Genomic DNA, 18,762 nt, shown 5'->3' with positions numbered 1-18,762 from the left:
TATTTCATTTGATTGCAAGCTGAGCAAAGCATATTTTAGCTTGATTTCTAACAGACTTATTCATTAAATATTTGTCATATCTGTGCATATCGTCACTGTAGAGGGGGCTGCTTGGCTTTCAAAGCAGAGCTTGTTATATAAGAAGTGATACGTATTCATCTAAAGTTAAAAGCTTATCTCAGATCAAGTCTGAGGAGAATTTAATTACAGTAAGTTTTTGAGTACACATTTTACTATTTGGAGGATTTTTATAGTGGTGGAGCCAGACGCATAGTCACATTAATCCTGAATGAATCAGGATTTGATTTTTCCAATCTGGAGCTTTAGGTTACAGTAGTAATGGGACTTCCTAGTTTTCATCTTAATTATCATAAATATGTGTTTTGGTTCAGATTCACATTCACTGTTCAGCACTGGATACATTGTGTGCAGTGAGAAATATAGGATCTTTTTTTTTCCTATGATAAACCATTAATATCAATTTTAGCAGGTGTTCCTGGAGACTTAACTATCATTAGTAAACTGGGAAAGAAACAGGGAATGTACTTCCCTGCGTTAGAGAAGTTCAGGGGATTCATTTAATCCATCAGACAACTTGGTGCTAGTGGAAACTTATTTTTGGAGCCACAAACTGGAAATGATCAAAGCCACTTCTGGAATGGTTTGGTGGGAGTAGGGAGAAAAGAGGCTGGATTGGACATTCTACCAAGATGTTCCACCAGTTCTATTCTTCTTTTAAGAAGAGGTATAAATGCAGTGTTGCAGAGTTGTCTCGTTAAACAGGAACAATGAGGAGAAAGCATTTGGTGTGAGTTAACAGCCTCCTGAGAAGTGCAGAAGGATTTGGTATCGGTAAATGCTATGCTTTCCTATGACTTTTGCTTATGGAAAAGAAATGAATGAAGTGTGATGCCATCGGGTTGGTTTGTTTGTTTGTTTTAATAGATGCAGTCATAGCACACAGTCTCTGTTTCTGGATACATTGCCTGTCACCCTGAACAATCTCACATTGCTTAGCTTTAGTGGTGAGGGTACAGTGAATATAGGTCTCTGCTAAACAGTTTTATAGTAATATGTGGGTTACGTATAATTTTAAAACACAAATTTTAAAACACAGATTCAACACATTAGTTGAATTATTCCTTGTGTCAGAGTCTTATTACTGAAATCAGGGAGATTGATGCAGATATAGGGTTGCAGAACCAAGTCACATGTTCATGTGGATGAGGTTGTAATCGCTTACCTCTGAACTGCAGCTGTGTCTAGGGCAGGACAGAGCAGCCATTTGACAGCATATAGCAATTTTATACAATATGTTATGACAGTAGCTTAGCGTCAGGTAAATATCTTAATTCAGACAAAGGTACATAGTCATGAAAGTTCTATACTCACCAAAGAGCTGACTTCATTATTCATGATGATACAAGCAGGACATGTAAGGTACCTGGCAAAATGGTCTGCTGTTGTGATTCGGTGTGAGTAACTGTGCCATTTGGGCTTGTAACCATTAGCTGGAAAAAGACTTGTCTTGACTAGCACATGATTTTCTTGGTATAGTACATTCATGCTGGCTACACTGCCAGGGCTGAATGTAATCCTTAAGAATGGCACAAGCAGTCCTGGTAGTAAGCAGAAATGTGATCCCTTTTTTGGTAGAGGTCTTGCATAAGTAAGTGTGTGTGCTTTTTCTTTTCCTAGCAGCTTCTTGTATGGAAAAAATGTTATGGCCAAATTAATTCATTTGTTTGTTTGTTTGTTTTTTGCATCAGTTCAGTAGTAGTAGGTGAAGAGGGGGTAAGAGAATCTGCCTTGAAGGACACCAACTACCAATAACTTTGTTCCAGCAAATCATTAAGTCCCAGAATGAAGTGAGGCACTAGAAACACTGCAGAAGGGCTCAGCTTGCAGAGACTGACTGGTAATCATTTAAACATTCAAGCATTTAGGAGGGCTCAGTGCTGATTTGCACAAATAGAATAATACATTACATAATGCAAAATAACAATAGCCCTTAAGCTAGGAGCTGCATTCCAGCAGCAGAGAAGACAGCTGTAAATATTTTGGGAATGTGGCTTTGCAGGAGGCAGCACAGTGATGTTGCACTGCTGTGGTTTCATATCAGATCATTGCAAACAGCTTCTTTCCACATCTTGGCAGCAGAAAATGAAGTTGTTCAGATACGGAATAATGGCTTTCTGTACCCTCGGTTACAATGTTCAACCTCACTCTTTCTTTTGCTCTTTCTTTTCTTATTTTCATCAGGCTATGTATTTGAATATGAGCTTGCATGCTCAGAATAATGCTTCTTACACAGAGATTTGTTAATTGTAGCAGCTAAAAAGCTAAGGAAAAGAATCTGGCCTAGCCATAGCACTGAGATATGAATTTTGTAGCGTCTGTTTGCCACTACTTCCCACCCTCCCATCTCACCCTTTAGAACAGAGAGTTTTGTGAGGTGTTTGGTAGTAAGTCCGTCTGTAGAATAGTGATTTAGGTCTTGTTAGAACTACGTCCTTGTTTTAGGATCAATGGTTTGCCTTCAAGCTGTTTGATCCCGAAGCGGCAGCTTGTCGTCTTTTCTTCGTTTCTATCTTAAAAGCTGAAAAAAAGTCTGAAAGCTTTCTAGGCTGACCTAAGACATAGGACTCATCAACAGGGCAATACAGTTGATAGAAAACTATGCTATTGGACATCTGTCCTTCAGAAAATAGTGATTTGCTGAAGTGATTCATGGACTAATGATGGAACCTAAATAGTTTATTCTGCAAACTTGACTTGCTTCCTGTCAGTTTGCCTGCCTCCTTGATTCTTCTGTAGTCTACCTATTGAAGAATCTGGTCTACTTCTCTCTGAGAGACCACTGAAAGTATGGTCAAGAAGCCATGCAAGCTTCAGGCTTTGCAGCAGGATCTACATCTCTGGAGTAATCCAACATGTGGACTGCTTTAGAGCCAAAGATCTTCCTTTCACCGAAAACTATTAACTTAAAATGGCATGCCTACAAGAATATCTTACCTACTGTTGGGACGTGGAGACATTTAAGCTTGTCTTTGAGAAGTGAGAAGTTCGTATAGCCCACTCAATAAGGACATAACAAGTGGAAATTGGTACTGAGTACACAACATCATATTGAGTTTGTTTGCACCAATCCATCATGGTGGACAGAGTTAAAATTATACTTCTTCCATTCTCAGAGAAGTGACTGTTTGTGCACAATGTGTTTTATAAACATTTACTGAATAAAGGAAGATTATTAATTAGAAATAGGAAATTACGGGACAGAATGACGTAGGTTTCCAATTTACCTAGTGACTTTTTAAGCCAGATTGTATGAGTTCTTGACTCTCCTAAGACTTGTTTCCCTAGCCAAAGACTACCTTTCCTTTCTTCCTCTTGCAATGTTTCTTTCAAGCAGACCCCAAACTTCTTTGCCTTTAGTTCCATCCTCAGTATCGAATTTAGTCTTAATACTGGTGTTCTTGTCTTATCCTGAAATTTCTTCTCTTATGTCCAATTAGTGAAAGAAAGGAAGGAAATAAATTATTTTTTCTTGCATCTCTCAGTCAAAAAAGCTGCTTGTGAAGTGATTTGTTTAATCTAATAGAGGAAATCTTGCTGTTTTGGTCTAAGAACCCTTGAAGAACATGAAAATTAAATGCCTTCCACCCTGCTGACTTTTATGGCTCATATTAAAAAAAAAAAAAAAAAAGAAGCCATGGATGTTTTACTGTGTTTGCCTTTGAAATGCACTTGGATTTAGACACAAAATAGTTCTTAAAATAGATATAAAGGCACAGCAGTTTTCTAAAGATTACAGTGAATTATCTTCTAAAGTGTCAGTTCCTGAAGATGAAAATGAGCTTTCAGATGCAAAGGAGCTATTCCCCCTGCTCCATTACAGTCTGGTCGCTGTGAGTTCTGCAGGTTACCAAAGCATTGTAGATGGGGAATAGCTCATTCTAACCGTATCAAAGTTTTACTTTTTTTAGGTTTATTGACCTTCCCTTTGTTTTTCTATATGAGCAGTTAAATAGAAGTGTCCTCTTTTACTCTTTTCAACTTCTTGTGGTTCATTCATGCCTCAAGGAGCTCAGATTTCTGGAATAAGCACCCATGTGTTTTGGATGAGTTTTTTTTCAGAGCTGTTGCCATATATGTGATAGTTAATGAGCCATTGTGCAGGGGTCTCATTTCTTTTAGGCTGCTGCCCAACTCTGCCCTGAGTGGTTCTATCTGTCAAAAGCTAAAGTGTGAATCCTTTAGAAACTGAAAAGGTTTTAGGATCACAAACATCTGCCAACTCAGGCCTGAAAATCTTGAGGTGACGTTGTGTCACTGGGGACTTGGAAAGCATTTGGCAGGCCCTGTTTGCAACCTCTAATGATTTCTGATTGAAAAGTGAGAGCCAGCTCTCAGAAAGGACAGATTCTTCTGACATCCATTTTGGAGAAGGAAATAATTCTCAGAGAGTGGAGGTACTGCAAACAGAGAACTCCTTGCTGTTCCTAATACTTCCCCTTTAATCTGGAAGAAAAATCTCCTCATCCTGGAAACTGGTATACAGTGTACTTACGGGCTAGTGACTAAAGTTATAGAAATCATTACTAATTGTTTCCTTTGTAAGAGCACAAAGGGCTCCAAACAGATTAAATATGGTAAATTATACATTCAGGAGCTAAACATTTCAATCACTTTTAATTTGATGGCTTTCCTCCTCTTCATAAAAAGGCAGATCAATATTGTTCTCTCAGCTGTAGGCAATTGTGTAACATGTTTAGAACAGTCCCTTTTCATGTATTCAGCATGCGTGAGCATAGAAGTTAACCACATCTACACTAGTTCTGACAGACTCTCAGAAATCAACAGTTTATAAATTGTCCAGTATTATAACAAGGTTTTGCAAGTTATTAAATTAGCCTACTTCTTGGCAAATATTTTTTTAACTAAAAATCACTTTTTAAGACAGGGAAAAATGCCTTTAATTTCAGAATAAAACTATTCTAGTATTTTTATCTCAGAATGTCTACATGTGGAGATCTGTTGCCTTATCTGGAAAAGGTCTCTTATCTGATAGGTGAAGGCCTTTGAGATATTTTATAGCAGGGATGAGGTAGGGAAGCTAATGTGGGTCAGACCTGTGCGATTATTCCACTCCATGATTCCCATCCTTGTCATGTTTACTAAATAGTTCTTCCTTCTGATAATCTCCAACTTAATAACTAAATTAAGTGAGAAACATTTTCCCAACCTTTGAAATTTTGGAGATTTCAAACATAGTTACATCTTGGGGCATAATGCAATCAACTTCTTGTAGATTTTGTACTAAAAAATAGGTCAACTAAGATCAAATGAATCAAGAATAACCAGATAGCCAAAACACTCACCTGGAATGGGGAGATTCTGGAGTCAGGACCGCAGTCAGAATTAGGTGGAACTGGGAGTTGAACCTTTGTTTCCCATTCCCAGATGACTGCCCTGGTTCTGCACTGTATTTGGCTATTTCAGTGTGGTGGGGGAGTTTTATATCTTTTCACAAATTCTGTCATGGGTCTGAGGAGCCTCTTTCAGTTAAAGTTTTTTGAAATGTGTATGTCCTATAAAAACATGGTTCTTGGCAAATGCCATTATGTCATAGAAAATAATTAAAAATTCCTCGAACAGCTCTAGCCAACTGCTAGTCAATAAATAGCATGACTTTCTATTTATAGGATCATTGCGATCTAGAGGTGCAAAGACCTTTTGGTCTGGAAAATGTCACATTGTATCCAGAATGAGGATGGTATGGGCTTCTGTTAAGAAACTGACCTAAAGATTTTAATAGAAAACTTAGGTTTGGAAGTTCCCGAAGAATTCTTTTTGATTCAAACAGAATTCTACAAGATCAAATTAAAATGGAATACTTTCACCTTTTTTTTTTTTAGATATCTTAACATATTTATTGGTATCACCCTGATTAACTGTCTAAGATAAATCATAAATCTTGGAACAGTGTTAGCCTGGTGCAAACATAGATTAAATTTATTAGCATCATTTAACTTTTGCATCATTGTGAGATAAGATTTTGACAGCAAATATTAATAAAGTATTAGTAAGAAGGGAATATGTTTTCTTTTTTATCTTATTAATATCTTATTAATAATGTCATGACATCTTATTAGTACCTCCTATTGTTTATATAAAAGCCACATTATAAGGAATAATATTTTCTGCATTGATGTCCATTCAGTAGAAGTCTCCTTTTAATTTGCAGATACTTAGATTTTTGTTAGCTGTTTTTATGATTTATGCTTGCAGATGAATAATGAAGTGTGGCAGTCCTAGGAAATGTGAATTGGACTTTGGAGAAAGAAGTGCTTAGCAGTTCATTTTTTTGTATTTTGTTAGCTTTTTAAATAAATTGTTTTTTATTAACTTCAGATTTCATAGCTGAATTCATTCAGTTAACGATGATGCCAGGTGAAGATCACTGTCAGATATGCAAGGCTTTTTTCTGGCTCAGAGAGCAATTGGAGCATGAAATATACACAAGTGATGACTTTTTAACATAAGAATTTGTTTTCCACTGTGAAACCTGGGCATTTTTTTCTTGGCTGTGTATATTCTATGCATTTACATTTGTATGTTAATTTTATACTGATGGCTATTTATAAAAATGTACTTAGCCCACAGGCTACAGTTCATGAACTTGAGCCATTGTCATTTTAGAGGTTGTAATAAGCCACAAAAAGATTAGGAAGATTGTTGCATACAAATGAAAAATATTGGAGACCTGCCAGTAAACAGTTTTACTAACTGCGGATTAAAACTAGACTAGAGCTGGAACTCAGCTTCCCAAACTTTCTAGTACAAGAATTTTTTGTATGCTTTTAAACCTAAGGATTTATGTAGTGTGTCAGAGAGTTATCACTGTAAGATCCATTGCAAGGCCAAGACTTATAGAATCCTTCTGAGTAGATGTGAGTCAGAGTAGATGTGAGTCAGAGTAGTCTGTGTGTTATTAGGCTGAAAAACAGTGAAATTGTAGGGTCATGTGTATGTCCAGTAGCACCAGTGAAGTATATACATTTTCAGTGAAGTATATACATTTTTAGGCACTGCAAGAATTCTGTTTTACCATGGAGTATCCTCATAAAACCATGTGATTTCAGTCACACCTCCTGGCAGAAAAAAAATCCTGTTAAACTTTGCTGTGCAAATACTAAGCTGTGAAACAGTCTGGTGTCAAAGACTGTATGTGGCTTGGATTCAAAGTAAAATTTCCTAGCACATGGAGGGTAGGTATTTGTGTCATTTCTGTCTGCTCTGAAAGTGCCTGTGGGCAAATATAATGTCAATTATATCTGTGATACAAGGTTTTGTACTCAGCTTATAGAAAAAATGTTTGCCTTAGTCTGGTCAAGTTCTGTTGACACTTTAGGATGGATTGCTTTCCAAACTCTTTGTGATGGTGTTTAAAAGTGCTGTCCGCAGTGCTCTGATCTGCTGCCGTTCATTATTCTTTCTGTCTGGTCACCTTAGAATAAACTTGAGGATGATGTGGAATCTGGGCAAGACTTCAATACCAACAAACGGCACAGCCGATCATTGATGGGCAGCTTTTCTAAACGGAAGGTAAGCCACTCGGTAGATTAGGTCTACACTAAAGAGTGGACTCTTGGATAGAACTTTCTCTGTTCACAGTGGTGGGGGAGGAATGTCATAATTGCATTGTCTGACAGAGGCTTGCTATCAGACTGTTCACTGATTAAATAAGCAGGACAACTGGTTAATTGTGCATAACAGCTTGTTTCAGTTTACATCAGAGTCTAAATTTATCCAAGATCTAGTCTGGAAAAACATTCAAATTAATTTGCGTTTTCCATTTAAAATAACTTAGCGTTGCAATTTAACTAACTAGAATAACCTTTTTTATCCTACTTTCTCTGCATGACACAGTACTAGTAGTAGCAGTGGCACTGTAGAAAACACCTTTTATATGAGGATCTACAATTCCGTTATAAAAAGGTTCTGACTGTAGGCTGAGTCTTCCCCATGGGCATGCATATCATTCTGCTAAACTGAAGGGTATTAAAAAAGCTGCTTCTTGGCATAACACAGCAAGATTGTTTCTGGCTGCTCAAATGTTGATCAGATGGACATGGTATTAAAAACCAGTTGGTAGTTGTGATATTTCATACTCAGTGCAAAGCTTTTCAAGTAGGAATACCGATTTTTCGGTGCCCTACTGGGGCCTTTTAAAGGATCCTGCTTTTTTCAGAGCAAGGAACGGGATGTATTCTCAAAATAGGAGAAATTATCTCAAAATAGATACTTAAAATCAATAATGCCCTCAAAATGCTGAAATTTTGCTGATATGTACTTACAGACACATTCAATTGTTCCAGCAATATGGAAGCTGTGGACATCATAACAGCTACTTTGCGTTACCAGAAAGACTTCCCCAAATCTGTATCTTATGTTGCTTTTCTTACACCATAAAACTTGGCAGTAATTTATTTGATTCTTTCATTGAAAACCCTTCTTCAGAACACACACAGAAATTTTTTTCCTCAATTTTTATTATAGACCATTTTAACTGCCTGAGTTTATTTTTCTTCTCCACTAGTTTCTGCAATAAAGAGCAACTCTCTTTTGCATATTGATATCCATTGTATATAATGGTTTTATTTCCTTATGGCACAGAAAAAAGGAAGCAAATTGAAAAAGGCAACAAGTCTGGAAGAGGGTGAAGATGATTTGGACTCTCAAGGAAATTTAGCCAGGGGCTCTGTACATTACAGCAGGTTTGTAACACATGATTTGGCAATTTTGTGTCTAAAAAGATGCGTATGTGAATGTACCTAGTAAATAGATACACTTCAGCTCTGCAAGCCAATTTGTTGAAGGGTGTCTGCAGGCATGTGACAGGAATCCTGTATAAGGATAGGATACTTTGGCACCTTCTCTGGGGAGATTGGTAGGTATGCTGTGAGTGACAACTTGATGCAAATGAGGAGGATCAGAGCATCCCTTTGTTGCTTTGTTGGGATTTAAGAAGTATTTCTGTTAGTGCTAAATAAAATCCTGTTAACTTGAGAAGTACAAATATATGTGAATAAATTGATATCCCACCCTTTGGTCTCAGCGATTTAGAGTCCTCCCCACCAGATCTTGTCAGGTCTCATGTCTGCCACTAATGTGTAAGAACAAGAGTGACTTGTTCTGTATACTTTCATGCTCTCCCCTCTAAAGCTTCTGTGCCTTGACAATGAGGCTCCATGTGGTGTAAAAATATTTAATATCTCCTTGGTAGAAGAAAACCTCCTTTTATTTCTTCACTCTGATTTTTTTTAAATTCAGAAGAGAAAGTTTCTCTCTTAATTTATGGGAAATTGTTTTCTTTTATCTTTCTAGGATAAACCGACAGAAGAAAACAATGAAACTTTCCCGGGCACTGTCTGACCTGGTGAAATATACAAAGTCTGTTGGCATCCATGATGTTGAAACTGAAAGTAGGTTGAACTAAAAGTCTACTAAAAATAATTGCTGTGCACAGAAATTGAAAGGCTTATGTTCTTATAGCTATTTTTATAAAAGCTGTTTTTTTGTCTCTTTGCCTCCTACCCTGTGAAGAGTTTGACAGAAGACTTGCATACAGTAAAACTATACTATTTCAAGGTGGCTGACCGCTTGTTATTCAGAATCCACGAAGTGAGTCTAGAGTTGTGTGACAGCTTCATTAAAGGAGATAAAATTTACTACAAGTAGTAGTAACACATGTAGTTTTTGCTAGCTTGTGTAAAGTTTGCTACACATCACTTATATCCTGGGAAATAGTATGGGACTTGGATATGCTCTTAGGTGGAACGGTCTGAAGAGCATTCATTGTTTCAGGGTCCTCATGTTTACAAATCAATAGAGGTGTCTCCAAAGCTGTATATATCCTAAAGTTTTGATTTTTCTTCAGATCTGATGAAACACCAGCATTAAATTGCTAGAAGATTTCAGTCCTCTTTCTATGTTTTCTGCATCTAATCTTGACAGGAATCAAGGATTTTAGTAAAAAAAAATCAGAAAGAGAGACTGGTCAGAAATCATACTTTCCTTGACCAGATTCAGAAAATCTTAAGAGATTTTTTTTTTTCAACTTCCTAAAGATGATTCAGGTCACTTATTGTACTTGGCTTCATTGTCCCAGCCATGACTCCTCCAATAAACACGATGATTTTGCTGTAATGGAAAAAAGGATGATTCCCTCTGTAGTAGAATGTATTCCAATAACACTTGATAGTTATGAGTTACTGGTGCTCTATTTTGAAATGCTTTATTTAAAAAGAAATAAATAAAAAAGGAGATGACCCCTAATTTCCTCCTCTCTTCTTTGTAGTCTCTTCCAGCTGGCAGGTTTCATCTTTCAGTGAAACAAAAGCCCACCAGATACTGCAGCAAAAGCCAGCACAGTATCTGCATTTCAACCAACACCAGTTGTCCCGCATCTACCCATCTTCTTATCGTGTAGACTCTAGCAACTACAATCCCCAGCCATTCTGGAATGCTGGCTGCCAGCTTGGTGAGCAGAAAGAAGCTTTGTTTTATTTGTTTTAATTCCGGAGAAATGTTTAAATAGAGGCTCCAGAATCACCTGTTAAAATACTTCCGAGTTCTCTGTTCATTCAGCTTTACTGACATCTGAGTCCTCCTTATTGTTTTCCGTATTGTTACCTACATAGATTTTCTCAAACATGTCTTATGCATAAGCAAATGTCTGACAAATGGAGATAAATGAGCTTCCTTCTTATCACATGCAGGAAGACTTCAGAGTTCAGAACTCTTCTGGAGAGCTTCTCTCCCTGAAGCTGTAATGTATGTGATATAAGAGAATTCTTTTTTTCAACATATATGAGTTTCTGACTCCAAGAAATAAAATTTAAAAATATTTCTAGGTGTTCTTCCTTTATCTGGGAGGTACAAACAAGAATGTCATTAATATCCTCTGTTAGTGATATCACCTTTTTTTTGAGCAGTTGCATTAAACTACCAGTCAGAGGGAAGAATGCTGCAACTGAACCGGGCCAAGTTTAGTGCCAATGGGAATTGTGGCTATGTCCTCAAACCAAACTGCATGTGTGAAGGTAAGAAAAAGCAGGAAGAAAAGTTGCATGCATGCTCTTATGCTTATTGCATGAGAAGAGTTGGCATAGATCCCGACTGTAGTTTGTAGAAAACGGGATTGCTAATGCTAGAAGCAAATAAGCTAGAAGGTATCCAATGCCATCCCTAAAATTGCACTTCTTTCAGATTATATGGCTTCTTGTTTCTACAGGTGTCTTTAATCCAAATTCTGAAGACCCACTACCTGGTCAATTGAAGAAACAGCTGGTTCTAAGAATTATCAGTGGTCAACAACTCCCAAAACCACGGGACTCCATGTTGGGAGACAGAGGAGAGGTATGGGACAATTGATGATTGTTTATTTTCAAATGGCTGGGGTAAGGATGAGGGTTTCAATTCGTGCAGTTATTGTAGAACATGAATAAATTAGGCAGGTCATTAGCATCCTAGATCTTTAGGTGGTTTTCATCTCTTCTAAGCATCACAGCAGCAGTTTGATTTTCCTCTGATTGTTAATACAGTGCCTCAGAGACAAGCAAAAGGGCCAAGAAGCTCAGTCATCATGATGGGGTCCTAGTCACAACAGGACTCTTAAACCTCCACCCCACACCCCAGCATATAGAGCTGAATCAGTTTATCTCTTAAATTCTGTTAGAAAACTGCTGAGCTTGTCAGGCAAGACAAATGGAGTTAATTGGGAGTCCCTCCCTCTGCTTTGGTGAATCTGTTCCATTCAACACAGTATTACTACTGGTTTTCTTTCTGTCCTTCATTTTGGCTTCTATTGCGTGATTTTCTGTGATGCCTCATTTTGTTTTATAAAACCCGTGGCAACTCACTTATGGAAGTAAAATGAGCCAAGTCTGCAACCCCTTGGCAGCTTTTTGAAAAGATTTTGTTTGTTTCTTGTGCTTTCTGTTGGTGTTGTAATAACACCTGTGTGACTTTATTAAACATTAGTCTTAATGTTAGGATGAAGCAGTTATGTCAAAATAAAAATTTCCTTTTAGCCTTTTGCCTGTTAGAACCAGAATCAAACCTCTGAAATGAGTTTTTAGATGGTTTGATTTTATATGAATGTTGCAATTATCTTCTAAATACCCTTTCTCCACAGAACTGTGTAGGCCACTATGTCAGACTGTGTAAATTTCCCTAGAAGATAAACATAGGGTCATACTAAGGCCCTAGTAGGCCTATTTATGTTTTCAATCATTTGTTTGCATTTTCATTTTTCTTTCTTTCTTTCTTTCTTTCTTTCTTTCTTTCTTTCTTTCTATTAATACCACATGTGTAACAGTCTGGAATATGTCATAATTCAAATTAAGACCATCTTTCAGAAGATGAAGAATAATCTGTGTGGTACTTCCAGTTTATCCTGATTAGAAGGGTAAATTAGCTCATGCAGAACATTATCCTGGAAGAAAATTTCCTGAGAATGTGAATCTAATTTCCTACAACTGCATGCAGCCACGTTGTTGGTGTTTACTTCAGAAGTACCTGCAAAACATACAAACTTACTCCCCATGCCAGAAGCCAACAATATTTAGGAAACTTAACACTGTTAAGATAAAATGCCCAAATAATCTTAGGAAGCAATCTGCACCCAGATATCAAACTTGTGGTTAGTTAGCACTTGCTGAGCTTCTCAAAATCAGAAGGAACACCAATTTATCCTGCCAATTTTCTGTGCCCTCCCCCTGCCCTGGTTTGATTGCTGTCAGTGTTTGAGCTAAGTCAAGTGTCTACACTGCGTAAGCCAGTGTGGACTCAGAAATAACAGCCCTGTTGAAAGCTACAGACACTGGCTTCTTTCAGAAAGTTAGGTGCTGTTTAAAATTCCATGTTCATTTTATCTGTATTTCACTTGCACACAATTATACCAGATAAAGGTCAGACCTTTCATGTGCTGACCACTATGTTATGAAAAACGCATTCCAAGCCCTAAGCCTTTTGTAGAACAGAGCTACATGAACAAGATAAAATGTTTGACAAATACGTTATGCAGTCTTTCCTACTGAGAATTCAGGTGTCTTTCAAAGAGTAACAAAAACCAGATAAAAGATATTTTGCACTTTAGGGGCAAAGTATTCTATGGGCTTATGGGCACAAGGAACATTCATTTCTGTGAAGCATCAAAAAGCTTCTTCTTTCCTGCTGAGACCACATTGCCTGTTTATGTTCTTGGTATTTGAAAGCAGTAACAAGCTTTCCAAAGATCTAATAGGTGATGAGAGGTACTCTATCATCAGTGTTGCTGACAGGGAGATGGATGGTGGATTTCAGTATCAGGTTGCCATTTCAAATGATGTGTTTGAATGGGTCTAGCATAGATTTTATATGATTTGCATCACCTAGTCTGTATCCCAGGCTGGAACACAGGTTAATGTTTTAAAGCTTCCTGACTTTTCCGACCCTTTGTGAATAGGGATAAGAGGTATCACTCTGCGAATCAGCTCTGTGAAAATTTAAGGTCATTCTTTCTGAGAACCCAAGAGATATTTATAGACTAACGAAAAAGGTAGAGGTCAAACAGGCCAAACAGAGGAATCTCTCTGGCTAGCCAGTAGAAGGTAAAGACTTTGTGCAAGAATAGTCTTTCTCTATGATCCCCAGAATGTCCATCCCACTGTTGCCTTCAGGGAATTTGTAATTCAGTTGAGATTACCGTTTAGTTGAAGAGGTCTCAACAGGTCTCAATCTCCTGTACCTTGACCATTGCCTTTTTCGTTGTGCCACGATGGTTTTATAGACACTAAGACTTTTAACAGATGATTCTCATTGGGATTGTTTTCATTTTACTGCTTTAGAACATATTTGTCATAATGACTGTTGTGAATGTATCTTAAAGCTTTCGCTCAAATATCCGCTGAATTAGAAAACATTCATATAAAGACCAGTGTTTAAATTTCGTTTTAGATTAGCATAGAATAGAGCAGAGAAATGATCACAAGTCCATACAACATGATCATCTTAAATTATGCCTTTACAGTGATTTGGCCATAGGTCTCTGATCAGCATAATAATCATTTACAGAAAGGCTTATGATGAAAAATTATTGGGAAAATAATATACAATGTTCACATTGTAAAGGTTAGCATTGTGCTTCAATTTTGTCTTTGTCGCTCTTTCTTTTCAATATTTATTACTTCCTCTTTTCCAGATCATAGATCCATTTGTAGAAGTAGAAGTTATAGGCTTACCAGTTGATTGCGTCAAAGAACAAACTAGAGTAGTTGATGATAATGGTAAGATCATGGGGTTTTTTGCTTTTATACAGCTATCTGAAACATCCTCATTCAGGAAAGCTTTTGAGGAATCATTTTAGAAGTTTTGTTCTTAAAGAGACAAATAAATGAAATTTGGTGCCTATTGTGGCAAAACACTGAAAAATCCATTTAAGGATTCTTGGTGTTAATCAAACTTGGGTCTTGAATTACCCAAGTGAGTTGGTATAGTGTTGTGAAGGTCTTGGTGTAAAATGAGCCATTTATCTGACTTCTCTTTCTTTATGATAGAAGGGTATTCAGAGCTATAGCAGTGATAAAAAGAAGGGACAAGAAGCCATCAACTTCTGAAGCCTACCCTTACGCTTCAGGGAGTATAGAAATGTTAATAAGGAAATTATAATCATAAAATCTAGATTAGAAAAGACTTCTGGAGGTCAGCTTGTCCAACCACCTGCTGAAAGCAGGGTCAACTTTAAGTGAGATTCATTTATGTTTTTTGCAAAATCTTGTGCTATTGTGGCTCCTGCTGAAATGAGTAAGAGTACTGAATTTTTAAAAACAATGATCAAACTATTAGGAAAACTAGAATGACCACTGCAGTTTAGACTTTCCTTTTATAGGCAGTCGTCTTGCTTCATGTCTCATGAACAAAACACCTAAAACAAACAAAATATCAAAGCTATGTCAATATCTTTCATTCCCAGGTTTTAACCCAATGTGGGAGGAAACATTGATGTTCACAGTGCACATGCCAGAGATTGCACTGATTCGGTTCCTTGTGTGGGATCATGATCCAATCGGGCGTGATTTTATTGGACAGAGAACAATAGCTTTTAGCAGTATGATGCCAGGTAAGACAGAAATTGTGAAATAACAAATCACTTGGCTAGGACTTCTTCCTGTGGTGAATGAAACTGCAGAAGGCTGTATTACTGTGTGTGCATCTGTCTGCAGCAGGAAGTTCTCCCAAGAGACTAGGCGTTTGAACTCCTGAGTTCTCTATCCAGGTCTACTACTGACTTACCAGATGACAAAACTACATCAACTAACTGTGTGGGACTAGATTTTCAAAAAGATGCATAAGATTGTAAAGCAGGATGGCTAAATATAGTGAACTTGAAAGACTACTGTACATAATCTTTCCCTGTGTTATTTCATACTGCTTTTTTCCCTCTTTTCTTCCCACTGGTTTTTGAAAGTCGCTAGTCTTGACTGGAGTTACTACTATCAGTAACAGTTTAACATATGGTAGGCATTTACCTATTCTAATGGTGGGATCCAAATTAGACTATTTTCTGTCTATTTCTTGATTTTGTTTTCAGCCCAATCTCATTTCATTTGTGTGTATATTTTTCATTTTCTTTCAAAGCAAAGGAAATTAAAAGTATTTTGTGGTTTGTTGATTGAGACTGAAAACAAACACCCAATCTCAATAAAATAAACTTGGTCGAAACATCTGCAGTATTAGTAAGGGACTGTAAATCTGCAAGAAAGTCAAGTTTCAGTCAAAGATTGACAGCTGCAATAATGAACACTAGGAAAAACAGGACAAAATTTCTTTTTTAATATAAAAGGGACAAGAAGAAATATCAGTTAAATTTATAAGTGCTGTGGCTCTCAAATAAATTGAGTGTGGCTAGGTAAAGAACAAATCTGGATGCTTAGTATGGGGAGCAGTTGAGAGAAAGCTTATTAATTTCTTTTGCTGTTTACAAAAGGGAAGTCTCTAGATGCTCTTTCTATCATCCATTACTCCTTGACAGCTTTGCTTACTCTGTGTTTCAGGCTACCGGCATGTATACCTGGAAGGTATAGAAGAGGCATCCATCTTTGTTCATGTGGCTATTAATGACATCTGTGGTAAGGTGAGTGCCTTTGGTGCAGAGTAATGAATTTTGCCTGTGTAAATGTGCTGACAGGATTTTGTATCACACCAGGGAAGCCCAGCAGGTAAAGGTCCAAGCTAACCTATTTATCAAACTAGAATAAATTGCTTTGCTGTGATTGTCATAGTAGCCTGAGATCTTTCTAAGCACACAAAGATACAAAGGCAGATCATAAGGAATATTATAAAAAGAGATTCTTGCTGTACCTTTTTGAGGGAGGCATAGGGAAAGATTATTCCATTGCAGCATATACACATAGATACAATGAGTTTGCTTCTGTCCAATACATTAAGTGCACCTTACTCAACAAATGCTTATACACCTCAGCCACTGAGCGCTTTCTGCCTGCAAAGCTTATTCTATGAAGGCCCTGTCTGCCTGAGATTTTTTAATTTTAATAAAATTCTTAGGGATTATTTGCTTAGGGACTTTTCCATAATAACACTTAAAGTGCAGGGGAAGGATGATCCCTGTAATTATTATTGGTGCTTATTATTCACTGTTTCTCTGCTAAGAGTGGTGTGCTTGTTTCATATGCAGGAAAAATAGAACCATCTGGATGCCATGTCTGAATTCACATAACTCCTAAACTGAAAGTAAAGCTCCAGCTTCAAACTTTTCCTAGGGCCAGCTGAAAATGAGAAAACTTCTTTCTTCCAGTGCACTGGATTTAGTTACTTCTGTGGTATTAATTTCATTGACAGTCAGGTGGCTAAGTCCTTTAAGAATCAGAGAATGAGTTTAGATCCAGGCGCAATGGCAGACTGAGCTTTCTGTAGTAGCAAGCTGACATACCAGCATCCTGACAGCAGGAGGCGGCATTGAACAGGCTGGGAATTCTAATTTCTTTTTTTGTGTTGCTGCTTATATTGGGAGAATTTTTTTTTTTTAATTAAAAATGAAAGCAGCTTTTTAAACTGCTAGATTTTAATCAAAACATTTATGGGATGAAACTGAGATAACTCCCAGGAAAGTTTTGTTGTATACTTATGGGAAGATGGGCTGTTTATGGAAAGAATGTCATGTTAGACTTTTCAGTTAACGTCTGTAAAAGGAATGAGAAGTCAAGCTGAGTTCCTGCCTTTTTGTCTGATGGCTAACCTGAAAGCCTTTGGGCAGATATAGCTTCTTCCTGACAGGACTAGGAGTCTTGTCTGAAATCCCTTGTGATGGCATTTATGAATCTGTTTGAATTTAGCTCTAAGGAAAAAGAGACTTTTAAAGCTTTGGGTGAAAGAGAGTTGTTTGATGTTGGTCTGAGTAAGATAGAAAGCAGATGAGCAGTGTTTAGTTTCTGACTGTAGGACCTGTCACAGATAAATGGCTAAAACTCAGGTTGTGATAAAAGGCCAGCTAATTCCAGTCTTCAGGGAAAAGCGATGGCAGGCTGAGCATTTCAATGATAAGATCTTTTCTGGCTATGTTTCTGAGTTCAAGGAAACTGTATAGGGCTTAAGTCCTACCTGGTTTGGCCATGGGTAGGGATGAAGTTGTATCAGTGACCTTAGAGACACTTGCTGGATGCATGCATTGGCACTGATTCAAGCAGCTTTGAATTTTGTCTTTAACTTTCTTGGAATTCCTGTGTTCAGGTCTATTGCCTCTTTCTTGCATAGTCCTATCAAACCCTCCAGGCTTGTAACAAGAATGATAGAGAACTCGGTCCTGGGCATGAAGCCAGTGAGAATTGAATTGGTCTGATTAGTGACCATGTCCCACCCCTATGTCTTTTAATGAAAACAAGCATCCATTTTCTGTTTGAATCCAGCAGAGATGATGGCCTGACCACCCCAACTGACTGTTTTTGTGAATTCTTTTATATTTTGTTCCTAGTCAAAATGGTGAAAAATAGGCAGAATCTCTTGTTCCTGCCATTGCCAAGTGTGTCCATGCTGCTCCCATTGTGTACTGCTTTCAGGTGATGCTCTCTGTGCTGCTCTCTTGGTGCTGTTGTAAGGATAGCAAATATTTCACTCTCCTTCATCGGAAGTCACAGTTTGTAACTTAGTATCCACTGGAAAATAGGATTTTTAGATAAAGACTGGGTCTGCCTGCCTTAATTACCGATAGGTTAAGTTCATCAGCTTCCAAGTCACTGTTCTTGATTGCAGTGATTCAAGAAAGGAAGGATGTTCATAATCTTTGTGAACGTTTTCACTGAAGAATTTTCACCTCAACTCTTCCTTGCTATTTTTGATTCCAGGAAACAACTTCTTACCTTCAAATTAATCTATTTTATTTGAAAGCATTCTCTCTCTGTTAATCCTTCCTTTACCTAGCTTTTCATAATTATTTGCTCTTATTGTCTTCTTCATGAGTATCTTGCCAGTGATAGTTATAATTTGCAGTAAAATAACATGCACATTTAAACTTTGGCAGCAATTTTGGGGTTATTAGATTTTCTTAGTATGCTTTTTAAGCAAAGCTTTATGCACACTGAAAGACTCTTGCTGTATCATGCTGTCTCCTCCCTGTCCTTATCTACTAGCTTCCGGTCTACAGTACTGATCTGGATTTTGAGTGCTTTATTCACTTTTCATGTTCTCTTTCTATTATAC

At 37.4% G+C, this 18,762-nt stretch overlaps 1 protein-coding gene across 1 annotated transcript in view; it reads left to right on the top strand.

Annotated features, from left to right (window-relative positions):
* The window catches only part of PLCH2 (phospholipase C eta 2), a 72,999-nt gene that overhangs the window by 41,102 nt on the left and 13,135 nt on the right, over positions 1 to 18,762 (top strand). Inside the window, exons 13-21 of the mRNA XM_067311278.1 lie at positions 7,519 to 7,611; positions 8,683 to 8,783; positions 9,394 to 9,491; positions 10,367 to 10,549; positions 11,004 to 11,111; positions 11,303 to 11,427; positions 14,252 to 14,336; positions 15,023 to 15,169; positions 16,104 to 16,183. Coding sequence (XP_067167379.1) covers positions 7,519 to 7,611; positions 8,683 to 8,783; positions 9,394 to 9,491; positions 10,367 to 10,549; positions 11,004 to 11,111; positions 11,303 to 11,427; positions 14,252 to 14,336; positions 15,023 to 15,169; positions 16,104 to 16,183 — 1,020 coding nt within the window. The remainder of the gene's footprint in view (positions 1 to 7,518; positions 7,612 to 8,682; positions 8,784 to 9,393; positions 9,492 to 10,366; positions 10,550 to 11,003; positions 11,112 to 11,302; positions 11,428 to 14,251; positions 14,337 to 15,022; positions 15,170 to 16,103; positions 16,184 to 18,762) is intronic.

This window comes from Apteryx mantelli, chromosome 26, assembly GCF_036417845.1.
Source record: "Apteryx mantelli isolate bAptMan1 chromosome 26, bAptMan1.hap1, whole genome shotgun sequence".
Taxonomy (NCBI): domain Eukaryota; kingdom Metazoa; phylum Chordata; class Aves; order Apterygiformes; family Apterygidae; genus Apteryx; species Apteryx mantelli.
The sequence above is the reverse complement of the archived record's forward strand: the minus strand, read 5'-3'. Positions and strand labels throughout refer to the sequence as shown.